General features: G+C 39.2%; 1 protein-coding gene and 1 long non-coding RNA gene across 9 annotated transcripts in view; one reads left to right on the top strand and one right to left on the bottom strand.

Annotated features, from left to right (window-relative positions):
• Positions 1–14,738, top strand: part of GluRIB (Glutamate receptor IB) — a 346,208-nt gene extending 331,470 nt beyond the window's left edge. For 2 of the 3 annotated variants that reach the window (XM_069114169.1, XM_069114339.1), the window contains exons 15-19: positions 2,475–2,673; positions 3,147–3,391; positions 5,404–5,650; positions 6,171–6,245; positions 9,927–14,738. In XM_069114169.1, the coding sequence (XP_068970270.1) occupies positions 2,475–2,673; positions 3,147–3,391; positions 5,404–5,650; positions 6,171–6,245; positions 9,927–10,001 (841 nt within the window). In that variant the 3' untranslated portion in view covers positions 10,002–14,738. Of the gene's footprint in view, positions 1–2,474; positions 2,674–3,146; positions 3,392–5,403; positions 5,651–6,170; positions 6,246–7,079; positions 7,135–9,926 lie in introns of all 3 variants that reach the window. The other variant, XM_069114258.1, reaches the window with a different exon arrangement.
• LOC138184913 (uncharacterized) overlaps positions 1–27,196 on the bottom strand; it is a 325,808-nt gene that overhangs the window by 165,308 nt on the left and 133,304 nt on the right. The window contains exon 6 of one of the 6 annotated variants that reach the window (XR_011174492.1): positions 17,769–19,207. The exons of the other annotated variants lie outside the window; for them this stretch is intronic. This is a non-coding gene — a long non-coding RNA (uncharacterized LOC138184913). Of the gene's footprint in view, positions 1–17,768; positions 19,208–27,196 lie in introns of those variants that run through there. 6 annotated transcript variants of the gene reach the window in all.

Here is a 27,196-nt window from a genome sequence, read left to right as displayed (position 1 = left end):
ACAGTGGCTACAAAAAGTATTTACATACCCTTATTTTCCAATAAGGCGTCTTTTTATCAAGTTCAAATGTAAATGAAAGTACTACTAAATCATAGGAAATTTAATCGGGTTGGATTTAATTAATTAGTATGTAGATGTGATAATAACAACAATGATATGCAAATACCTTTCATAGCCATTGTACATATGTATATATGAGTGTATGTATGTACGTGTTCGATCCAATTCGAACCTCTTTTTCCTCGCCTTTATATCCTTCTTCCCACGCATGGAACATCGATCAACTGACCTACGATCGCGGATAATACATTTCATGCTGAGCCAAGTTCTCGCCTTCTTTTTGCATAAATGTCCATGCGATTTTACCGCATTTTTACCCAGTTTTCGTGTACGGCGAATAATTGACGTGTTTCTTCTGCTCGTAGAACGTGTCGAGATTATGCAGAGTTATACGGTCATTCTTAGATTACGATCAGATATTTTTTATCACTTACTAACTATAGAAATATGTATAGATTTTTAAATATTTTTTAAAGAAGTAAATAATGCAGTTTAAGATTAATTTTACTTAAAAGCTTGTTGAAATACGCTGTTACATATGAACCTCTTAAAGGCAAAATTGATCAAGACCACTTTTTATAAAGTTATCATTATTCAGGCACGTAATTAGTATTCGACATCCTAAAGGAGAAATCTTATTTTCATAAATTTATTTATCATAAAGAAATGGCATAAATAATTGTAGGTTCCAAGGAAAATTTAAAGAAACAATATTCGTCGTTCTTCGTGAGACGTGAGAAGTTCACGATAAAGAAGATGTCACTTGCCAAACATTTATGTTATATAATTTTAGTACATTTTAACCTAGACACGAATAGAACGAAACTCTTCGAATTAGCATAATCAGGAAATAATTTTAAAGTGCCTCTACACTAAAGTGCCTCAGAAAATATCGCATAACTTAAAAGAATCCCAAACGATGTAATATTATCAAATATCAAATATCACAAAAATCAATCGTATCTTTTTCATTAATTTTCTTTCATTGACGACTAAATGAATTTTCATTTATTCGTCTCAACCTACGTAAAATTATCAAACGTGTAACGTATTTTACGGAACACTGAAACATAACAAAACATAATATATTTTCGACATGCGTTAATCCTTCCTAAATCCCTCGAACGGAATATATCGTTCGTTTTAAAACAAACAGGAGCTCGAAATTGCGAAGGATGAAACTGTTCGCAACTGAACGTCTCGTAAATCTTTGGAGGAGCGATCGCGACGTTTTCGCGGGCCGTTTCAGTCGCTTCGGAACTGGGTCTCGATTAATTTCCATTCCACCATGCCAACCCATCGCGAGGTAGCCTCCTTGATTAATGGTTTAAATATTCGCGCAGCGCCCATATGAATTGTAAATTTCGCGGAACCTTCTGTCCCCCGCCTCCGCCGCCTCTCGTTCCGCTTCTTCCGCGATACGACTTGTGATTCCGCCGTGGACACCATGTAAATCTTCGTTATTAAATATCGTCACATTTACTGAACGAAAAGTGTAATCACATTGAAAAGCTGCCCTCGAGAAAGAAGAAGAAATAGAGTAAAGGTTACAACTTTGTGAGGATTTTGTTCTTATACTTGGCAAGAAGTTGAGAAAACTAATAAGGAAAGAGGTGCAAAACGTTTACTGCTGAGGAATTGTAAGTTTAAGTTTGCATCGTTCGAAGGTGAGAATGTGCAATTTGAGAGAGAGAGGGTAGTAATTATTAATGTTACATTATTGTGTATGGTATTACTATGTGTGTTATAATATATGTTATTATATATAATATATGTACATTATAAATGTGCTATAATATATAGGGGTGTTTGCTACGTTCTTTAGAAATTATGTCCGAGAGGGGTGATAATCGAGATGTTTGATAAGATTGCAGCTTAATGCTTAATGCTTGCTTTACAATATGATAATTTTTACCGACATAGATCACTTGGTTTCTCAGCAGATAAACAATAATCATATACTCTGGTCTGTAGATTATAAATTTCTTTCTTACAATTTCATAATTTTTCATCAAATATGATAGTCAAATAATTTGTCAAATTAAAATTCCATTTGTTTTATTACCAAGTTTGTTGAGGTTATACGAAGAAAGTCATTAGTATTGGTAACTTGTAACTTGTAATATATTAAAGTTTAAATGAACAAGACTATTGACACTAAAACTTTGTACTTTATAATTAGTGGAGGTTCGACTACTCGATGGCTCATTTAGTAGAATCGTCGTGGTTTAAAATAAAACAAAAAATTTTAGAATTTTTATTAGAATGATAAAGTGAATTTTTCAAGAAAAAAACATATTTTATATATCCGTCAACTTCAAATAGACTACTCTATAATATCTTAGTATGTTAATTCTCTTATTTGCAAGTAATTACCAATTAATATTCAGCACTCGTAAAATCACATTTAACAGGTCGATATCAGGACGAATCGTCGGCAGCGTCTGGTGGTTCTTTACCCTGATCCTAATCTCCTCCTACACTGCCAACTTAGCCGCGTTTCTAACCGTCGAGAGGATGGTCGCGCCGATTAACTCGCCGGAAGACCTGGCCTCGCAAACGGAAGTGCAATACGGCACACTATCTCACGGATCTACTTGGGACTTTTTTCGCGTAAGTTCGTCTCAGATTTAACGAAGTAAATACAGTAAAATATTAGGTTGTAACATAGGATATGTATGATTTTTAACGATCTTTAATCATTTTTACTTCACCGATCGTAAATCTAAAAAAACATTCGTTTATGCAAAGTATGTAAGAGTTAAACAATTTTACTCGGAAAAACACGGAAGAAAAAGATTTTAATTTTAACCTTTAACATGCCAAGATAGGAATATACGACGATAATAATAATAGCGAAGAACGTCGATCTTTTTAGTACACTGGAGACTAGAATAATATCTAGTTTTAAAATGACAAAATTATTCGTTAAAAGCACGAGGTTTAGGACACTGGCATAAAATTTCATATGTTACGACCTAATATGTTGAAGCTATATTAAAGTAATATATTATTTTAAATGCTCGATTAAAAAATACATAAACGTAATTAAAATTCCTATTAAAGATTATTTTCTTTTTTCATAGAAATCGCAGATTAATCTCTACAGCAAAATGTGGGAGTTCATGAACTCACGGAAACACGTGTTTGTAAAAACGTACGACGAGGGTATACGAAGAGTGAGGACCAGCAAAGGAAAATACGCTCTCCTGATCGAAAGTCCAAAGAACGAGTACATAAACGAGAGGGAACCCTGCGATACAATGAAGGTCGGCAGAAATCTGGATGCCAAAGGCTTTGGAGTAGCAACGCCATTGGGATCTCCTCTCAAGTAAACTTTACTGCTTTATTGTACTGTTTGCTTTTAATTTATCTCATTCTATGTAATTACGTTTGCATCGATGTACCGCTTTGACATCCTTGTTGCTTGAAACTCGCTTTGTATTCTTTGATCAATAATTTGTCGACTGTCAGATCTTGTTTTCTCATGTACTCGTGTACATTGCAAGTACAGGCTTGATTCAAAGTATGGTAAAAATGTTTCAACATGTTTGATGATAATATTCATGGAGGTAAAAAAGATGCAAGTATGTCTCTATACGTACCATATGTTATGATATGTTCAGAACTGCGTAGCTATCGTGTGCTGCACGTTAAACTTTTCATTTGAACCATTGAAGTTTTCAGTGTATAAAGACGAGCAGGTAATAGCATGCAACACTGTTGGTACACGTAGCTTTGATATAAATTACGCGAAAATAAGGTAATATTCGACGTATTAGGGGATTAATAATAATCTTCATAGAAAAAGTGAAAAATGAAAATAAGTATAGGAAATACTTGTTAAATAAGTTGTTCTTATTAACCCGTTGTCAATGGCACAATATGGGACAGTAGAACGTATCGTGGTAACTTCTACAATTACTGCAACGATAACTGCATTATTATAATCCTTTTGACATCACTGATCCTATGATCTAATCTCATTGTAAATATGCAACTGCATATTTCCTTTGAAAAATTATATTTAATCTATGGTATCTGCATTATATTAAGATATATGGTATTTTTAAATTTGAATACGTTACAATTAAAAGGAAGATTTCCCTCAAAAGGGTTAAACCAGAAATTTCACACGATAATGAGGAATCGACGAAAGCATCATCTCCTCGCTCAGTACCACAAACAGACGAGATTTAAAGAGCAACGTGCTCGACACGGTAAATACGAAAAGTTTCGAGCCTTCGATAATTCTCTACAAAGCCACTCACGATGCATTCGAGCAAGTGTAACGCACGAATTGAATGGAAGGACAGGTTCGACCTATTTCTTCCATACGAAAGCATAATTAACGAGGTTTTTTAGCGATCAGGAAGAGGCGAAGCATCTGCCCCTCTAACCCGCCCCTTTCGTGGTTCTTTGAAATTCCGTCGCCCCGGGTCTGTGCCTCCCTTTCGAAACACGCCACGTCGTTCCACACAATTAGCATAGAAAAACTCGTACACCCATTTTTCCGTATCATTACCGCTTAAGGGACGAGTCGACCCATTCTGCTCTCTCGTCTCGACTAACCAATTCAATCTCGTCGAGGTTTCACCCCCTCGTCCAGAGAACATTCAATTTGTAATTCAACGAATATACGAACATCGATTTTATTACATTTGTTTGCGGCACAATCGGCTTTCTCCCTCTGATATCTTCTATGTATTTTTTCCCTATACGCTTTCTCCTTCTTCGGTCATTAATCTACTTTCTGTGGACTTCATCTAAAAAGTTGTCGAATGCCATTTTACAAACTGGCTATAAAACCTTCTTTTGTTCTTTCACGTTGTATATTTTATAAATTAATTTAACATTTCCGCTTACTGACACGCGCTTCGATTATTTATAATAAGCAACGTTATTCTCATAAAAAGATATCGGATTTCATACAGCCGTATTTTTTTAACAGCGAATCCGTTAATATACGTACAGTTCGGAAATCTTAGTAAGCAATTTTTCTCCAGTATTTCCTCCAGTATAACGATAGAACGAAGAGTTCTTCTCTATTCTTAAGAACATATAGGTTGGATCAACTTGCATGTGCGCAGATTTCATTGCGTGTGATAAGAATATGACGGATGTGCTATGTCTTTAAGAATAATCGAGAGAATCATTCGGGAAGTTAGAGAAACAGCGCTTAAAAAGATCGAATCGTGCTGAGTGAAAGTCATCATCGTTATTGTATTATCGTTATTTTATATTTAATAAATAAAAGCCTGGCTACAGTCCAGTATTTCTGAAATATCATATTTATTGTATTTTCTGTAATATTATCCTTTTCTAATATTCCACACGTTACAGAGATCCCATAAATTTGGCGGTGCTATCGTTGAAAGAAAACGGAGAATTGACGAAACTGGTGAATCGATGGTGGTACGACAGAACAGAATGCAGGCACGGGGACAAGCAAGATGCTTCTAGAAACGAATTATCTCTCAGCAACGTGGCAGGAATATTCTACATCCTGATCGGTGGTCTGCTTTTAGCCCTGGCCGTCGCGCTGCTAGAATTTTGTTACAAATCACATACGGAAGCTACCAGAGCAAAGGTAACGAGCTTGCACCACTCCGCAATAAAACTTTCTTCAATACTAATCTCAAACAGTGTAACTCACACTTTCGTTCGTAAGTCACGGAGCACTTGCTCGTTTCAAACATACGCTTTAATAAAATTTTCGAAACGTAATATGATTTAGTTCTTCTTATGATACACGCTATTCATAAGCATCAATTTTATTTTCTAGTTACCAGACGGCGGATACTTAAACTTTCCTAAATAGAAATTTCTTTCATCCACCAAATATTATAATCAGCTTACTTACTTTGGATATTTTACTATGAATATTTTAACGGATAAACGAATAAAAATCCGCAGCCTAATAATTACAATATCCATTTACGTATGCGTATCCAAAGTATATCCGTCACATGCGAACGATAGTGTAAAAACTGTATCCGATGTTTCTCCTTGCAAGCAAACGAGTAGCAATCAGCGACCGATTTTATTCGATCGCGCATCGCGAAATGAAGAAAGAAAAATTCTATTTATCGAAACTCACAATTTTCCAGATCCCATTGTCGGACGCGATGAAGGCGAAAGCTCGATTGACGATCGGTGGTGGTCGAGATTTCGACAATGGCCGGGTAAGTAGCCTGACGAATCTACACTTCTAGATCCTTGTTATCGATCGCACGCGTACCACGCGGTTAGAGTAACGAGCTCGTAGAATCGTGTTGGCAACGGACAAGCAAGGAAACGGACTGAAACGTTCCACCTATGTTTCTTCGTTACTCGATGAAATAAAGCTTGAGAAACATATTTGCAACTCGGCGTACTTTACCATCGTAGAAGAAGCTATATATTTTATATTCAGGAACGTTTTCATCCTCTTTCCCCTGTTTCGAACCAACGATCTCGATGTATCGTGTAACATACGTCGATAACATGGCGGCATCGGGCTGCATTATGCATATCCGTGTAATACAAGAACCTATAATACATATGTATACATAGAAGCATATAATAGAGTACGTACGTTTGGCATGCAGTTAGCAGCGTGTATACGTTCGACGTGTATATTGTGATCGAAAGACGGTCGAGTATCGAGAATTTCAAACAGGGGTGTGGTTCTCGAAGGCTGTTTCGAAGACACGATCGACCCAAGGGCGATAATCGATCGTTGTCGATATGTATATCGTATATAAATAGATACGAAATAGATATACATATATATAAATAAATATTATATATACATTTATATAGGTAGATATATATATATATTATACATATATATATACATACGTACATGCGTGCGATGTGCGGCTGGCTGGATGTGTTGCGCTCTTTTCTACTCTTTCACTCTTTCACTCTCTCTCTTCTTCTTCTTCTTCTGTCTCTCTCTTTGTACTCGATGGATGCAGGAGACGTAATTTTTGCTCGTTTTGCGCGTTTCGTTCTACTTTTGTTTTTGTCTCTAGTGGTACGGACTGCAGAGTTAGACGGAGGATGCATGCGCCTTTCCCGGGACCATATGTGAGTACTCTCTAGCCCTTAATTTTAAATTCCCATCGTACGGTTTACGTCTCTCGTTTGCTGTACCTATCTTCTCTCTTCCAAATTTCCTCTCTGCTTCTCGTGTACATCATCTTACGTAGCTTTCGTCATTCTCATTCATTTCGTTCTCTTTCATCTTTATAATAGAGATTTCGATATGAAATTAGCGAATCATCAGCGGTATACTATGTCTGCAAACTTTATTAAACTTGATCAAAGTCGTAGATATTCGATTTTTATTCAAAACTTTTCACGAACACGGCTCACTTTCTCACACCTTCTTACGTCACTGTTCTCGATTCATCTATCTCGAAGCAGTTTCTAAGTAGATTAATTAATTAAATAAATTTGTACACTTCTCTATATCGATGCACGATATCGTCAAGGAAACCGAGCAAAGTAAATTCAAATAAGAGGATTATTAAAATTCTGAATTGTGTAATTTGAAGCTTAAATCGTCAAATAGTTTGGATAGTGTAAATCGACCAGATATTTGCATTTCTCTGCAATGTAAGTACACACAGGCGTCCTTCTACCTCCTGCTTTCGTTCCACGGCTCTTCCTTTACTTTCTACAGCTTTGGTTATCATGAAAACGCTGGCTTATAATCGCGAACTAAGCATGGCTTGTAGCGACGTTTTTAGAGGATCGTGCGAATGAAACGTGACTTGATCGAATGGCATGCAGCTTTGAAAATGCTTGTACGTTGGACTGCGTTTACACTGCTACTATTGCGCACACGATATATTAAAGATGGATCGTAAAGCTGTACATTAAGTTACAAATATTCTAAACCGTCGATAGCAACGTTCACAGATTGCCAATGTCGAATCATATTTTTGGAACGATCGATATTCGATTCTATGCTTTTCAAAAGAAACGTTTTATGTTGCATTGAATTCCACGAAGTTACGAATATCTGCGTTCAGTTTGACAAAACGAAGAATGCTGTATGGTACCGCAAATCTACATCGACAAATTTTTGCCCTTTTGTAGAATTTTTTTCAAACAATATGTGTCAAGCGCGGTTTCTTTTTTTTCTTTTTCTTTTTATTCCGTTTCAAGCGCTTTAAACGCTGCAAATGGAATTTTCAGTAGCAGTGTAAACAAACCTTTGAACGGAACTATGCATCGAATGACAACTCACCTTCATAGAGACGTTACTCTCGCGCCAAACGGGCGATAGAATGAATTCTTTCTCTTTCACTTCTCTACTCTTCCGGAGCAAGTACGTTTCACAAAAGGCAGGACGGTAGAACGACGACCGAGAAGAATTTTATGCACCGTTCGCGAAACACGCTTTTTTTTTTAACGAACGGGAAGTCGTTTGTAACATCGCGATTCACGGCACGATTACTTTTTACCACTCTCGCGCAATACACGCGACCACGTAATTCCCACACAAGCCTGGATGGTAATTATCTGCAGACTGTGGATGTTTATGCGGATGAAACGTGTACAGCTGTACAAAAAACTGTGTAAGATGTGTGTAAATGTATAATTACGAACAATTTCGAAGAGAATCTCAACAGGTAAAATTCGAATAATTCGACAAAGATGAATATTTTGATAGCGTTAAATATCATTGCAGTAAATTCGTTGGTCTTATTCTGGAAACTTGTTTCAGATGAAAAATACAATTCGTTATTTTGAGATTACAAACCGCTTGATACTTGTAAAAAATACTGTATCTGAGAATCGAAAAATTGCATTATAAAATTGTATTCTTTATCTATACGACAGTAACGGTTCTAGGTTTATAAACAGCGTACATGAAAAATATTATAATTCATTCGAGTGTTGTAGAATTAAAGAATGGTTCGTGTATAACATGCTAACAATGGCATAGATAATTTTTCCATTTTTCATTCCAGTCGAAAAATAGATATCTCAAAACAGGTTTAAAGACAAAATTGAAATAAGATTAAAGATCATATAACATTTATTTGAAAAGGAAATGCAATCTGGTTTTGAGATGTTCGTCTGAGGAAAAAGGACGTACAGCGAAGTCTGAGATAAACTTGTAATTTTTATTACAAACAAAATTTCAGATGTCAACTTTAAATCTATTATCCTATCATTATCCTCCCATTGTAAATAACATTATTTTCACAAAGCAAAGTGAATGAGAAATTTCAATCTCCCTCGCACAAACGGTACATGTTGTTATTTGTACTTTTAAATCGAAGCCATGTTTTAATGTATAATATTGATTCTTGCAGAAAGAAATTTAAGATTTCCATTATAAAGCTACGTGATATCTGTTCGATCTTTCTACTATTTAATGAAATTATTCCGTAGCATGAAACATTAGAGCATGACTTTAACCAAAACATATTGAGAACTAAATATGTAGTAAGAAAAATGCGTAAAAGTTGCCTAAATGGAAAATTATTGGAAAAATCTGTTAAAAATTATTTTATCAATGTATGAAAGATATATATTGAAATAAAAGATTAGGATTTTAAAGATGTCCGACAAAATGTTGCTTATGTATATTTTTCAATATATAAAAACCGGTCAAAATAATATCTTAAATTATAAAATCATTCCTCTTAAACGTATATTCATTATAACACCCAATTTCCTGTTCAAGTAAAACTGTCTGACAGCTTAAACCCTCGCCTAACTCAAATCAATTCACAGTCCCAGCAGCATAAACATCCGCAGTTCACTCACCACGAAGAGCACCGTTCACACGAAAAATCGCCCCTATCCAGCCCCATGTAGAAACCACCGTAGGCCTAACGCGCGAACCATTGGATTTCCAGTACTACGCTCCGGCAAACGCGATTGGCAATACCGAGGGCGACCAGGTACACAGCAATACGCATACCCAGGTGTAAATTACCCGGAGGAGAGCCCAGGCGAGTCGCCCGCCATCTCCCTGCCCACGCCTCCACCGCCGCCGTTGATGGCGGCCCTGCCTCCACCGCCGCCGCCGCCGCCCAGAAGACCGCCTCGAAGAAGCGTCACCTTCGCGGAATCGCCACCGAAGAGCCCGAAAAAGTCCAGGTTCTCGCCTTTCCTGCGTAGGCCGAGCATCACGATGCTAGACGTCGCGGTGCCCTGGACACCGGCTTCGCCGCGCGTCTGGGCTGGTCGTCTCGGCGAATACAAACCCGAATACATCACGTAAAAACGAAAACAAGGAAATAAATCACAGCACGAGCACAGAAGCTCTCCTGTCCCGTAGGCTGGTCATAGATCGTTAAAATTTCGATCGTCCGACAGCCTGGCACAAAGATCCAAAGATCCAATAATCCCGAGCAACGCGTTTGCCGCAAATCGAATATCCGCGACGCTCGATTTCTCGAGCGTTTCCCTCGATCGTTGTTAGTTCCGTGTTCCAAAGAAGCTCGAAGGAGTTGGAATTTCGAGCGTCGATCACGAGAACGATTCGTCTGTTTGTTCAAGTTCCTCGAATCGTACTGCCACACACACACACACACACACACACATACACACACGTGATTTGAGATCGTCGATGACGTGTACCGAGTCCTTTCGGAATGATTCGTTCTTGCGAACAGGAACTAAACGAGTCCGAGGGATCGCTCGAGAGGAACGCAGAGGAGCCGTGTGTCACGACTGATCGACGAAGATTCTTGGTATCCATATTTGTTTCTGTTGGACGAGACGAATGATGGTTTTGCGACAGGAATCTTCGTGGACAGCCGTGTTTGTACATTGTATATATTACGTTGTAATCGAATCGAACGAGACGAATCAAATGGTGTAGAGAAAAGAAGAGAAGGACAACGCGTACGACCGGCTACCGGCGACGAGAACAGGTCGCGAAATTCGATAGTAGAATTCGATGGTCCTGGGATGGGTGCATGTGCAACCAGCAACTCGAACTAACACACTCAACTGCCATTTCCGTGAGAGAGCCCTGTATACACGCGAGACACGAACGCGTGCACGTACGTATATGTATACATTATATTTCGCGAGGGAAGATACGCGGGTCGACCGAGAGAACGAAAGAACTTGCTGGAGAAACGATGAAACGCGTAAGAGGAGAACTCTGAAAGAAGCGACTGCGGATGAAAATCTGGCAGACATCGAACGAAGAAGAAGGAAGAAGAATAAAAGGGAAGAAAGAAACTGAAGAAGTTTGATAAAACTGTGTGGAAAAAGAGAATACAGGTCGACCGCGACGTAACACTACTATTATTATTATCATTATTCTGATTACTATTATCGCGACAGCTAAGTTTTTATTACGGATTACTGTTCGTTACAGATCGTTGTACACCGGTGCAAACTATTTTGTGGATCTCGCGAGAATGGATAATTCGTTGCGTAAAGAAGAAATAAAGAAAGGAAAGAAATCAAAAAAAAAAAAAAGAAAGAGAAGAGAGAAAGAAAAGAAAAAGAAACAACACTGGAGCCGCGATGCGTTTTTTAACTGACGAGAACGGTGTATAATCACATCGATGCGTGGGTACTGCGTGTGTGATAAATAATATATATATAAATATAAATATATATATATACAAATATAAATATAAATATACATACGTATAGACGTTTATCGAGAGATGTGAGATGAAAGCGTAGGAGAAAATGTGTCAGAGAATGCGTGATGAAAGCGTATGTGAAGAACATAGGATTAAACGATAATCGTGTAAACGCATTATTAAGTACCTATCACTGCCAGTTCGCGCCGATCCGAGCCGAGAGAGGACGAAGGACAATTTTTCTTTTGTCGATGGACACAGACTTTTTACACACGCTGCCGTTTTCAGGCCCCGTTTTCACGCCGCAAAACGAACAGGTTTCCTTGCGTTGTCGGATCGCCGTGATCTGGCTCGAAGAACGACGTTTACGGCCAAGGTTTTTCGTGCCAAAAGACGATATCTCTCCCGATAACGATAACGTCCAGTGCTACGCTGTTACGAAAGAAGAGGCTGGGGTAGAGAAAGACCTCTGACGCAAGGTATAAAACAAACTTGAAATATATACATATATCGTTGGTCAAGAACAGAACACGAGAGGAGAACAGAATACGTAAAAAGAACGATGCTGTATTAGTGAAAATGTTTGAATCGTTTGGATATTATTTCTTGAAAATATTCGTCGAAAATGAATTTTCTGTTTGAAACACGCGTGCTTCTTTTAAATTGAATAAACAGTTTTTGTAATTGAAAATTTTCAAGCAATTTGCTGTATAAAACACTGTGTTCGAGAGTTCTCTTTCGTTGATACTCTTTTATATTAATACAATAAATTCCACGATTCTAAAGGTGTATCAAGAGCGAAAAAGCAAAAACGCGCATGTACATATTTTTTTAAAGGTGATATAGATACCCTTTTAAAATTATGGATATACCTCTTTTCGAAGCGGAGATTAACAAAATCAAAAAACACTGCTTCCTCGAAAAATACTTCTCAAGACGTTCAAAATATTGCGACTAGCGAGAAAATAATACGCCAGTAGTATAAAGTAAAAATCAAAAGCTCGAGGATGTCCACGTTGAAATGTAAAGTGCAGGCCGCCTGGAGCGTTTTTAAACCGTTTTCATCGATCGAAATCAAAATTAAAAATCAGAATCAAACTGTGTCAAACAAGCGTCGATTGTTACTCGAGTATCATCGTAGCACTGAACTGAACAAAGGGAGAGAGGTCGCGGAGCAAAATTGCATGTTGCGACGTATAAAACTATTTTTCTGGAACGCACTCTAACTATCCCGCCGAGAAACTTCGGTTCACATTTATTTACCGAAACAAACTGCCATAAACCGACGATTATCGAAGAACGAAAGAAAAAAAGAATACTCGTCAATTGTTCGTGAACCTTGGTGACTCTTCGTTTCTTCCACCACGAATTTTTTCTATTTCACGATTCCCCATAGATCCTTAAAAAAAAAAAAAAGAAGGAAAGAGAAACGAGAATCGAGCCGACAGTCGAGCAAGTTTTATACGTGGCAGCGACGAGATCGATCTACCTATCATATCGCCAGATTTTCTTATTACGACTAATTGTTATCTATCAGCGGTTTAAATAACGATAGATAATGCGTATATCGGGTATTAAGCCGTTAACGTAACGATGGTAACACACGATGAACACGGTGATGCATTTATCGGAGCATCAGAACGGTGCGGAAGAGAAACTCGAGTCATCTTGATCGAAGGCCGCACGTTCTCACGACTTTACCCAGCGTGATCCATTTGATCAATGTACAATTTACAGGACAGGCGTTATATACGTCTTTACAAAGAGGATCAAGTTACGAACGATTCGAGGGAAGTCAGATATTTAAATGGACGTTGGAAATGGAATGAATCCGAATCGCCGGAGTAACTTATTCTTGATAGTAGCATGGCGCCAAATTCAAATATAAAAGCGACGGTATTTTTGTTTCCTCCGTCGTTGTGGTCGTTAACGTTTTCATGTTGATGTTCGTCGTCACTTTTTCTATCCCTCGACAAACTCACCGATACGAAGCGGAACGAAAATAAAAATGAACAATGTAACAGTCCCCGTATACCGTCCCGGCGTCGTTACGAAACAACTCACCTGTTTTCACCTGTTCTTCCTGTTCACCTTCAACGCTTTTCTTTTTTATTTTTTCTACGTGGAATTATCGAAATGAAGAAGAAGAAGAAGAAGATAAAGCTTGAAAAACTTTCAGGATATTCTACGACGGATGGTTGTAAATATTGTTCTCCTCCGAAAAGATCAGCAACGTGATTTTTCCATCGTACGAAGGAATTTCTAATCTTGTAAATGTAAAATGGAAGAGGATAGTCTTTCCAAAAAATTTCATAGTGACTGATTTTTCTTTCAATGTTATGTTTGACGAAAACAGCCGAAACTGACAAAAGCAGTGTTATTTTGGAAGTATTTGCAGAGATTCAGTAGAATAGGTCAATGCATAGTCTGACAAGATTTCTATTTCTTTATTCATCCTTCCTTCTCTATTTATCTTTTTATATTTCAAATAATTCTTGTAACATCTTACATTGAATGACTGTAAATGCTTCCATATTCACGTAGAATAAATAAGACAATTTGTGTAACTTTTCGTAATTTTTTCGGGTAATAAACATATAATGGATTTTTTGAATTGGTTAGATACATAGAAAAGTTCGATATCGTTGATCGAAAGCGATGAAAACGAACATTTGGTGAATAGTATTTATGAAAATCCAGTAGAATATCCCAGTATCCGATCAGACGATGCGTTACCAGCTTGTAAAAGAAGGAAGCGCGTAAAGAGGCCGGAAAGAATAAAAGCGAAACTCGAAAGTCGTTCGAAAAAAGAGCAATTACGTAGAAAAAAAAATGTGGAAGGAGATCACGCGACGAAAGTCGAACGAATTTCAAAACGAAACATGAGAACGAGCAAGCAAAATTGTGAGAAAAAAATAAAGAGAAATAAGAAATAAAATAGCGTCTTCCAGTTTGCGCTTTCACCGATCGCTGCATAAGAATTACGCTTGTACCTTCGATTCGAGTATCCTTCGTCATCTCCCGTACCATTCCGTGGCATGATACGATCGATTCCCTTGTAAACCGTTGTATACCAATCAAATTTGTCACAATACAGGATCGTTTATTTAAATGTAACCTGCTATGTGATTCGATCCGACCCCTACCCAATTGCGTCACAGGTAAGTGAATCATTAATTGGTAATTTATATTTCAATCTGTACGCGAAATTGTCTCCTTTATTACGAACAAAATTACAAACACGAGAATATAAAAATAATTGAAAACGGGACAAAACGTAGAAAAGGAAAAATTGATTGAAAGTTGTGAATATAATCTGAAAAATTGGACAGTTTGGAAAATAAAGATTTTCCCTGATAGGAATTTATTTTTTACGCGATTGACCACGGTTTATGAAGCAGCTAAATATTGCTAAATATGCGGAAACGCGCACAATGATGTATGAAGAGAGTTGTCAGAAATCCTCGCGTACTTCTACACTTTTGTATCTAAAGATAGATACACTCCACCACCATCGGATATCGTATAAACCGCGCGCCATGCGAAATTTCGATGAGCAAAACGTGAATAGAAAGTTGCCTACGAACGTGGCGTTGAAAGTATATAACGTTATAAAAAGTAACGACCAAGCGGAACAACGGGGTATACCGGACAAATTAACATATAATGAATAATAAAGTGGTAGAAAATCTGCTTTTACGGTAAGTATAAAGTAAAAACCGTTTTACCGGGCGATAAAGAAATATTCTCCATTAGACTAAGTACGAAAATTGAGGTAAATTGCTGTTTAGTTACGCGATAAAAAAAAAGGAAAGGCCTTCCAAGGGGAAATATTTACGTCCAATGCTCTTTTCGGAATAGTAGGCGTTACTTTTTTAACGAACGACGTTTGTTCGATGTAGTTTTCAGCTTTCAGAGCTTCTTTCTTTCTCCCCCTCCCCCCTTTTTTTTTACTATCTCGAGGCTAGAAAGGTCTCTCTTGTATTAAATAACAGGATGTTCCTTTAAAGTTGGATCTGTTGCGATTCAGGCAACGTACAAAGCGGTATTCAGCGAAAAAGAGTAGAACGAGACTTTAAAAATTGTATCTTGAGGCGGAATACGTAAACAGAATGGTAGACGCGAAGAAACAAGGGCAAGTATATAAATATTTCTACGACGCGGTGTAAGTGTTACGCTTCACCCTTTCACTCGACTCGGTAATTATTTTTAAAGGGGAAACGTCGATACGCGGTGTCGTTACCAGGCTTTCTTCTAAAAATAATCGAATTCCGCAAGCTCCCATCGTTTCCAACCTCTCATTTCTTCGCAAAGAAACATTCTCCGTAAAACGTTCAAGACGTTTTGCTTTCATCTCTCCTCGTTAAATACTTGACGACTGTCTTGAATAATGTCTAAAGAATAACACACATTTGCTATTTTATCGTCAGACGATTCTATTCGTTTTTAATATCCATCATATACAGAGCATCGAGGATGAATTTGCTGAATCTAGATCACGTCTAAAAGAACAAAGATTGTTGAGAATTTTGGACCTTAATAGCCGAAATAATGGTATAGGAACACTAAATTTACACTTAGAATTTACATTAGAATAATTATATATTTATTTGTTAAACGATTTCAAAGATATTCATCGATACACACTCGCACGCGTCTCGGCACTTTCTTCCATACCCGACTGTTAACCGACTGAACCGTGTACATTCCTTTGTTTTCGAGACACCGCGCGCACGTATACTTCCACACACTGATATTCACATACATGTATCACTATTACGCAGCTAATCTAGTCTAGCACATAAAATTATACATATCTCAATAAAGATAACAAAAGAATCTGTAAACGCGGTAACAATCAACGAAGGAGCATGTACAGTCCGTCTGTAAATCATTAATTACCTAAAATCTGTACACAAGCACCGTGATCAAGGCAAAGTAAACAGCAGCCCTCATCTCTCGATCATCTCCCATCATACTCAATTCCACGAACGTACCACGTTAATTTAGCTAATGCAGGCTAATACGACCGATACAGTCAAAGGCAACCAACCTGCTGTGTACCGAGCGTCGCTGAAGAGCTATTTGCGTCAAAGTCTGGCAGAAGGAGCGTTAGAACACAAACACAAGATGCCGCTGCTCTTTCTCTCTCTCTCTCTCTCTCTCTCTCTCTCTCTCTCTCTCACACTTTCTCTCTCGCTTTCTTTTTACCACCGAAACCGAAACATCAGATAGTAGAACACGTGACACGTAGATCAGATACGAAATAACGACGAGACGGAGATAAAAGGAAAATTTCTCGAAAGAACGTTGGAAATCGAGATCACGCGAGACCGCGGCCACGTGCGGCGTACTAATTTCACCTATCGGACCTGGATTTACCTGGAACGACGGATGACCATCGCGAGACTCGTGCTCGTAAAGGTTCTTCCCCGCTGTGTCGTCTGTTCCGCGGCGTATTTGCATTCGAATTATTTCAGCCAAATGGCAGGTGATCGATGGATCCCGCTGTCCTTTCCTTTCCCTCCAGCTCGTGTTCTCCGCCGCTATCCACGGCGAACGCAGCTGAATTCGAACGACTCGCTTCTGCCTCATTCACATGCTAACGACGAAGCGGCACCACGATCGATGCGGGCCAATCACAGGACGAGACGCGCCGCTCCAGATGTATTATATACACCAACTATGATGAGCTTGTCGATAAACATTAATCATGATAATTTAAACGAACTTCCTACGGAAGCGGGAGAACGCGTATCGATCCCGACTCGTCTACCTGGTGGAAACGCGACGGCCAAGCCATCCGAGCTGCCGGGGCTTGAATTTAAATCGGTCGAATTTTTACGGGCACCTAGCGCGTTGGAATTCGGAAGTGGGGCTGCGGAGGAACGAGTTTATCGCTCTGGTATGTAGCAAGAGTGGTTTGAGGTAGGCGCCGGTTGGAATGACCCGATCATTCTCACCTTATATTTCACGGTTTGTAGGAACGATTGTATTGCGGTTAGATCGCGCATGCTTATGGGAATTATATATTATATTATAATTATATATTATATTATATATTATATTATATTATATATTATATAATATATTATATAATTATATTATATTATTATATTATATTAAAATATATATATTATAATATTTATGTAAATATTAAGTTGAGAAACAAGTTTATGGGTGTTTGCTTAGAACGTCGAGTCTTATTACTGTTGTATAAGATTTACGCAATCAAGGGGTAACTTGTCTATCTTACTTTTTTTCTTTAATATACATCTGTCACTAAAAAATACAAACAAATGTACTTTTGCAGTCCTCAAAGAATTTCCATAATATTCTTCGAAATGTATACATTAGCGAAAGACGAGCGAATTTATTATTTAACTCGGTACAATAAAAGAAATGAAATTAGATAAGGAAAAAGGTTTCTCGTGTGTCAAATTTTCGAACGAGTACTGTCCCTTGGATGTTTCGTATAGTTTTGTATGTTCGGTGGATTCTATGCATCCTTGCGTCTATCTCAGTTTGCTAGAAGTTCATAAACACCGTAGTTTAATCAGAGTATTCAGATAATCGTTTGACCGAAGATCTTTATACAACTTCATACTTTCGCGAATATAATTAAATAAATAGAATTCAAACAGCGAATTGTTTCATCCGTTAGATATTACGAGAAATTCGGATATTTAAACGTGTTTGTGCATTCTGTGCATTTCTACACTTATAAATTTCCCAAGAATGCATAAACAATTACAGTGGTTGATGTTCAAATTACGTTGCATTTAGGATCGTTGGTATAGTATGGAGGTAATGAGAGGTCCAAAGGAAAGGAATTGTAGGATACTATGGATGATAACGATGCTTACTTCTGTGAATAAGATATAATAAGAGAGTTCTTTTGTGCCATAGTCCTTTAGTTATACTAAATAACAATAATCCTATTTCCTTTCAAGATATGGTCTTCCGTTTCCAGGTATTTTATTGGGTCAAATATTATTATTTCTATTCTGTTCCATATGAAGGATTCTCCCTCGCACTCTATTTTAGGAATTTATATTCTTGTTCTCTAGTCTATTTCTATTTTATCTTTCAATCTTGTTGCTTTGAAATATATAACGTTTCTTTCCAATTCTATCGAATGACAAGAACACTGAAGTTACAAAATATTTATCATCCAATATATATATAGGATAAAATATTTATCAAATCGCGGACCAAGAGAATAGCTCTAGATAAAACTAGACGATCGGGAAAAGACGAAGATCGAACTTGATGGACGTATACGGAATTGAATGGAAAGGGCAAGAACGTTACGCAGCAAATTTAGAAGATCCGCCTATCGAGCTGACACGATCATCTAGAATTATCGCGCCGGTTTATCGATAGTCTGGCCGTTCAAGATGAATCGTTCTTCCTCTTATCTACATCTCGATAGAGCCACGTCGTAAAATCTACGACATGTCCCGCAATAGCACCATAAACAAAATTATTTCTCTGCGCTCAACTGTCCAGTTACAAACGGATCTTCTTCTTCTTCTTCTTCTTCTTCGTTCTCAGATACAACTTTGCAACAAGTACGTACCTCGCTAGAAAGGAAAAGTAATTCTACAAAAGATTTGGTTGTCAGCGTCTGAACGAAGAGTCACGCGTGACCTCGTGAAACGATCTCATGCAACGAGTTTCTATCGGCGAGCAGCGATCCCGTGGAGGCCTAGAACGAGGAAGAGGATGCGGGAGACGAGCAACCCGGGCCTCTCTTTAGTTGTGTCTGTTGATCGGGCGTCGTTCGAGCCGCCGCCTCCCGCGGTCGACGCCGGCGCAGGCCGCTTGTTTATATCGTTGCCTCGTCAGAGGGAAACACGCTGCTCAGGCTACGTAAAACGAACGGAGATGGTACGAGAGCAAGAGAGCGCGAAACTGGAGAATAACGAAGAGCGACGGAGTGGAAGAGAGACTGTGACGCAGCAGAAGCCGCGGGAATAACGAAGAGAATACGGCACGAGGGTGACAAGGACGCAGAAGCGGGTTGATCGAGTGCAACGGAGAAAGGGAAGAAACGAAGAGTCGAGAATTCTACGCGGGGAATAGTAGATTCGCAGGCAGGAGGGAGAAAGAGGGAAAGAGAAACGCGAAGAGATCCCTGGTGGGGAATGGAATGGATGCTAAATATAGACAGGGTTGCCAGGTTGCAGAAACAGCCGCCGCCCCTTTGAGTACTGGGACGGGTTAGTTCAGCCCGAAGGGGTAACGTGGAGAATCGTGGGTCGCGGAGGGCGGAGGAGGGTGCAGAAGGGCGGCAAGGTCGCGTCATTGATCGAGGGTGGAAGGGGTGGCGGTATGACGCTCCTAGTGACGTCATAGCTCTCTACAACCCCCTCGAACTACCCGCAGGCGCCCTCTCTTTCACCAGCTCTCCGCGCCAGGCCCGTTTGTTGCCTCGCCCTGATACACCTTATTCTCCTACCCTCTTCCCCCAATCCTCCTTTCAGCCCCTCGTGTCCTCTCTCCACCGAACTCTATCGGTGGCCTATACCCACCCATCCCATCCCGCCACCCTCTCCCGCCGCATCATCTTCGCTTTGCTTTGCTTTGACTCGCGCTTTTTTTGGTACGCTTTACTTAGCGCGCTACGTCGTTGTTCGACGCGTTGCTCTCTTTTTTTCCCGACACCCTTACTGAATTTCCAGTTTCCCCTTCGCGATGTCCCCGGTCTCCTGCCACCACCGCGCGACGGCACCGTAGGGCGAGGATAATTTCGGCCGAATATGGAGCACCCCGAACGAACAGAGGGTGCCTTCGCGGGAATCATACCGCGGCGGTCGCCCCCAAGATCGATTAATCTCCATTACAAACTGTTCTAACTGCGTGCCACGGTTTTGTCGTCGATTCTAATTACCCCTCGTTAGCGGGCGCACCCCCTGCCTCCTTCAGCGGGGTTCTTTTCGCGACAGGAAAAAACATCGGGGAGAATCGATGATTCAGTTGATACCGTAAGTGAATAGAGACGACGCTTGGGTCGACGATTCAGAACCTCTGGCTCGTAGATCCAACAGGAACAAGAAGGGACTCTTCAACCGTTGGGAACCGTTCATACAGTGACACAAAGAAAAAGGGAGCGAAGCAAAAACCATAGTACAAGGACGAGTGCTCTCGAGCAGAGCCCGATATGTTTCTCCGGGAGAAAAAATATTCTCTTCGGTATCATCGACAGCGGCGGTGGCATGGTGAATGGGGAAACGTTGCGATAAAAAAACCATGCTCGAGTAGCTGGCGGTAAAACGCAGAGACACGGAGAAGAGGCGCGGATGAATTCTTGTCAGGAGAGAGGAGAGAACAGAGAGGGGCAGGGCAAGAGTGGATAGCGTGGAGACCGAATAAAAAGTACGGAGAGCGTGTTAGTCGTGATCCGACAAGCCGTGCGTGTTCTGCAGCTTTTCGGCCGACAGTTTGGATCCCAGCAGACCCGCGCCAGCTCTCCCGTTCCTAGGCATGACGGGTATAAATTATGCCGCTGGCCTATTTACATGGCTGCCATCCTGGCCAACTCGACCCGGTCGCTCTTCATAGCAGAGATACCTACTTACGTACATACGTACGTGTGTGGTCCTCTGCATTCGGCTCGCTCGATCGTCGTGAGAGAAGGAGGGAGGAGGGGGAGGGGGTTAAAACCGATTCACGGCCAACCAGAAAAATTCTGAAAACCGCGCGACAGGATGGACGTCCTACTAAAAGCGAAGAACGCCAAGGCTGCCTGACAACCGTGCTTCCACCTGTGCAACGTGAAACTTTATTTCGGCTAAGATACGAGGTGCGACGGTCGTGGTCGAAGACGATCAAAAATTGGCTTGAGACGAATTCTGCTAGTTAGTGGTTTTTTCTGTATTTTCTTATGATTCGCGAATAATGATAGTAGGAAGATTAAAAAGTGGCGGAATATAAAGTAGCAGAAGTAATAAAAACAGAGTAATTTATGAATTCGAAAAGGGATGACGACGAACAAAATTTGCATAGTAATTCTAGGAACAGTATAGTAATTCGTCTGGTAATTCTTAGTATTTGAATTCCATTATAAAAATGTTCTTTCTTAATTCTTGAGATATTGTAAGTATGATAGAGAGATATAAATATTCATACAGAGTATAGAACCGTATGTGTGTGATATAGATTACTATAATGCATAATCATGTTTATGTTTTAAATATCGTCCTGTCTAGTAAGTAGATCGCGAAAGATTGAAGATTTGAATTAACCAATTTGTATTAACGAAGCTTATGATGGAATGCAAGCTTCCAGCCGAACGTAATATCTTCTTAAAATATGATAAATTCTGTTTAAAACAGTACAAGATTATTTTGGTGGAACGTGATGTTTGATTTGATAAATGATCATTATTTGAACCTCATATTCCTTGAACTCGTATATCACATTCTATAGGATCATTTATGAAGATGTTTGAACGTCAAACGATTAACTGTATTGTATAGAAACTTTTTATAAAAATAGTATTATTTTGTTTGCCATTGATCGGATATTTCTCGTGTAATATACGTTTGCTTAAAATAAAAAAATAATATGGTTTTCTCAGAATCATACAAATCGTATGAACATCGTGTAAACATTAGCGAGACGTCAAAATAAAATTTCACCTACTCGTACTCATATAATAGATTATATGCAAACGAGCTTTTTCGCTTGTCCCATATCAACATATATGCAAGAAAAGTGTGTAGATCATAAATTCTCTGGTCTCAGAGGGTGAGCAAAAAGATCTTATGAATTTTTAACAATAAGTGACAGTGATATGTGCTCCGAGCTTTTGAGCGTCGGTAAACAGTAAGAAACGCGCGAAAACAAAGTAGCTCCGAAAATAAAAATCGATTCTCGTTGAACTCAAGAAGACACGAACAGATTACTACACGTGCAACCGAAACAAATCACAGAAAAGTAGAGTAAAACAAATCTTGTCGTTACTTTCGTTTTATCAACATTTTATCAACATTTCAGAGTTATTCTATTGATTTCTATTATATTTATAAAGCTACTATAATTATGTCGTCAATCGTATTTAATTAAAGAAATTACCTTTACAATCACGTTATCGTTATCACGCTACTTTAACGAAAATCCGTGTCATAAAAACTCAATAGCTTACGTGAGATACATTTTAGAAAAGGTCAACAAATTAACTTTAAAAGGCGAGAGATCCACCGTCGTCTCTTATTTCTTAGTCAGAATTACTCACGCTCATTTCCATGAAACTTCCTCTTTCGTCAACTCTGGTATTAAAATATTACCAGGTGAACACAGGAAAAGCGAGCGGTGCTCAAAAAGGGACGATTTCGCTGAACGACGAACGTCACTTGCCGGTGCAGTTATCTCGTTAAGGAAGGAGCCATGGCCGGGAAAGGGAAGAGGAATGAAAGAAAAACAGGTAAGGATAGAGTAAAAAATTGGTGAAAACAGGGAAGAACGTTCCGATGGCGTTTAACAGCCCTGAGGCGCGACGATTTTTTTCAAAATATTTGCTTTCAATTCTGAAGGATCGGGGCACCGAGTGCAATTTGCGATTTTCAAGCGCCTGTCCCGCGAGCTTTAGTTTCAAACGAGAAAAGAAAGGACGTGGGCGATGAAAGAAACGACGAAGAAGGGCAGAGAAAACGGCGCAGAGAGAAAGGTCGGTGGGAATGAAAAGAGAGAAAAAAGGGGGCGAGGAAACGCGAAAGAAAAGCGAGAAAAATAGACGGAGGCGGGATGTATCCGCGCATTCCATTTTCCGTGTCTTTCTTTTCTGCCTCTGCGCCAGCCAGACAAAGGTCCTTCCGGAACTCGCAGCCAGGTATTCTCCGGACCAATTAGAAACGGGGTGTCAAATGGAAACTTCGAATGAATAACCACTTTCCTCGGGGATGAGGAAGAATTATATTCTCGCCTCGTATCGAAAACGAAACTGTGTTGCGATAAATACGTCGGTCGACTGATCGCATTGTAATCGTTAATCGTCTCGATTGAACGACTGGGACGATTCTTCCGTTCTAGGGTTCAAAAGGGGGAAAAACAACAGAAGTATCGAGAGACGAACATCGTGAAAGAGAGACAATCGACTTTTCGTGCAAAAGCAAAATGATCCGCGAAACTGGGTTACGAGACACGTAGATCCTATTTCCTGGCGTGTCCCATTGTGAGCAGCAAAAACTGGCAAGAAAATGTTGCCACTTCGATCTTCCACTTCTCTAACGATACTTTGAATCGTTCGCGCCCAGCGTCTTCTTATTCGCGTGCTTCCGATCTCCGGCTCGTTAAATATAGTCCACGATCGCCGAAACGGGGCGACTATTTCTCTGCGGGTGAACAATGGCCGCGACATGATTGATCGATCGACAAAAGAAAATTTCGAGAAAATTTTAACGCGGAACAAGTAGAGAGAGAATTTGAAATTTTTTGTTATTCTTCTTCGAGTTAACACAGGAAATTGAATATCGACGTGAAATATTCGTTCGTTTATACGTTGCACATGTTATACAAGTCTTGGTGAATTTAAATAGTTTCATTGAGAACGTAGAAGAAAAAAAGCAAGAAATTATTGCACGGAAAATCAAAGAGCAGTCAGCTGCTTTAATTACGGGGCATTCCAAAAATTATTCCCATTTCTCGTTCAGTGTGTATAAAATCACGTTTATTCCTCGAATTCACTGACTTCGCCTACACAATTCATCTGAAATAGAAAACCCGAACCTACGCGATCTTTTATTCCAGACACTTGTTATTCGCACCCACGCTATCGCCGAACATTCACCCCTACGGGAAACAAAAGTTGTTGTTGCATTATAAGCTGTATTCGATATATAAGCTGAAAATTCGAGCGAATATAAAACAGAGGCAATCTTCCAGACATAACCTGCTGTATTTTATTTGGAACCGAACCAAAGCATACGTAAAATAACTAATAAAAATAGTCAATAACGAAACAATTTTACACGATCGAACGATTAATCGTAACAGTCGAGTACCATTACAGTACCAATAAAGGTCCAAAATTTTCTGTATAACACACATAACGCAATTCTATAAAAGATGTCTACGAATTTTCGAATACTTTCTATTTGCCATAAATTTACAGGTCCTTTTTTTTAGAAAGCTTGTCGATTCTATCGCCAAATTTTACCAAGAAGATCGTCTATTGTAATAGAAATAATAAACGAACCACGACCTGAATCGCATCAAAGCGATTAAGGTGGAAAATAAAGTTTACAGCGTCTCGTGCAGGCGTCCGAAATTGGATCGATGAGAACGCCGTCTTAAATGGTCGCTGAAATATGTAAATTGATAAACGGGCCGCTTTAAATTTGTCAAATCGTGTTTCCTCGGCATTCGATTGGCCGGAAACCGATCCTGGATCGTTAGGACCAGTTCCCGGGGACGGAGATATGGTTGGCTTGATCACTGCCACTTGGCTCAATGAATTAATTACAGTTAATTGGCAATTACCACCTTGCACCGCCTCGCGACCCTGATAGGTTGGCGCAGTGACGCTGCGGAGGAAAATATATTTTCTTCGTAATGCGATCCTGCGCCCCGGTGTTCCGCGTTTTCTGGCCCCGAATTGATTTAATAAACGCTTAACATCATCCTCCCCTCGCTCTTCTATCGCCCTGTCGCTCTCTTTTTCTCTCTCAATTTATTGGATTGACAAGTTATTAATTCGACAACGAGTAAACCGTGCCGAAGTTATTTCTGTAACAAGCTTTATTTATAATTACTTTTATCGATATGATCGCTTAATATAAAGTTTCATCGATGGAGATGACGATGAGAGACTAGTTACCCGAGAGGAAATGAAAATCCTGTGTGTACGGGGTGAATGGCGTAATTTACCATAGTTCTCTTTGTTAGCAGCGAAGTGATACTACTTTTCCACTTTTCCACTTTTTTATTTTCTTTCTTCGATGTTGTTTTCTGTCGCTCGATACCGGACACAAGCGGCTCCACAAAGGCCAATTGAACTGATTTTTCAATTAGAGCGATATCTTTCGAGATCTATGCAATTTCCACGACACAATTTTCAATTTAACCGCTGCCACTCGAGGTGACGCGTCAGTTGAAAAAAAGAGTAGGAACTCGAAAATATTAATTTGATAATATTTTCTTAATTAAGTGGAACCAATTAACTTTCGTTTAGTATGGCTTTCCTCATTCTCGTGACGTCTGGTTATATGAAGCACGAACCATTAAACACAACATTTGAATGGAAAAGGAAAATAAATTTCGTACCAGGTTGGAAACAACTCTCAGTGCAAACTATCATGTGTCAAAAAAGAAAGAGAAGGAAAAAGATAAGACAAAATGAAAATTATAGGAAACCTAAGAAATATACACTTATTTTATTATCCAACGAGATATATTAAACAAATTATTAAAAAATTACTTTGGAGAAATTATCGTTGTGAAAGGATATTGAAATTGCGACCCATTAAGACCAAAGATATTTTTTAATCTACCGATCCAACAGGGATGATGTAGTGAAAAAAGGAACAGTCACTCACTGTATATCAATCATGTTACCCATGTCACCCATTACAATTACGGTAAAACTCCGTTTATATGAATTTGATGAGAGATAATTTACACAATTGCAGTTCACATAAAAGGAATTTACTTTCAAATAAGTACCAAAGAAGAAAATTCCACTCAAATAAATGGAGTTCATATAAACGGGATTATACTGTATTATTTCTTATATTATATTAGACTAATCGTATCTGTATTAACACAATTTAAAAAATGCAACCTAAATAGAGATTCGTTTCGCGTACTAAATATTAATAACGCGTGTTTTACTCTATTTTGTATACTTCTTGTGTATTTCTTTCCAAACATTCTACTTATTACGACTCACTTCTGCATAAAGTCAGTTTAACTTTAATCGTTTTACAATCGATAATTTAGCATTCCACGATCTACGTAACATTTTCTTTTCATTACCACAAACTAGATTTGTTCGTTAATAAATAATTAAACCCAACGAATTACACCCAATAAACCTAGTCGTTCTCTTCCAAAAATACTCGACGAAGAAAAGTCGTCTCAAAACAATTCCAAATGTCTCAAAAACGAAAAGCTCTCGGTGTCGAGATCGGAACGAACCCGAGTCGACGATAAAACGATTTCACGGGGCTATGAAAAGTTGGAAAGAAGATGTAAAAAGGTAACCGCGAGGAGAGAGAGAAAGAGATAGGAGTAAAAGAGAGTATTCGAAAGGTGAGTAGACGAGATACTCATTAAGAAATACCTGCGACGGGACATATTCAAAGGGCGATGGTTTGTCACGTCATTAGGCCGCAGCCTAATTTACTTTTTCCCGCGTTTCGTTTCACTTGCCTTTCCTCGTCGGCGTCGTGCCGGCCTGGACGCGAATCTAAATTAAATCCGTCGCTGAAAAGCATGCCTGTATACATAAGGATCCCGACACTCGAGGACACATGAATGAAGAGAAGGACCAGCTCGCGCGTTTTCGCATTCACCGTCACGCGGCCACGTGTACGTGTGCGGAGGTCGCGCGCGCAACGCCACGTAACGTC

The sequence above is a fragment of the Bombus flavifrons genome, chromosome 1, assembly GCF_040668555.2.
Source record: "Bombus flavifrons isolate JBK064 chromosome 1, iyBomFlav1_principal, whole genome shotgun sequence".
Classification (NCBI taxonomy): domain Eukaryota; kingdom Metazoa; phylum Arthropoda; class Insecta; order Hymenoptera; family Apidae; genus Bombus; species Bombus flavifrons.
The sequence above is the reverse complement of the archived record's forward strand: the minus strand, read 5'-3'. Positions and strand labels throughout refer to the sequence as shown.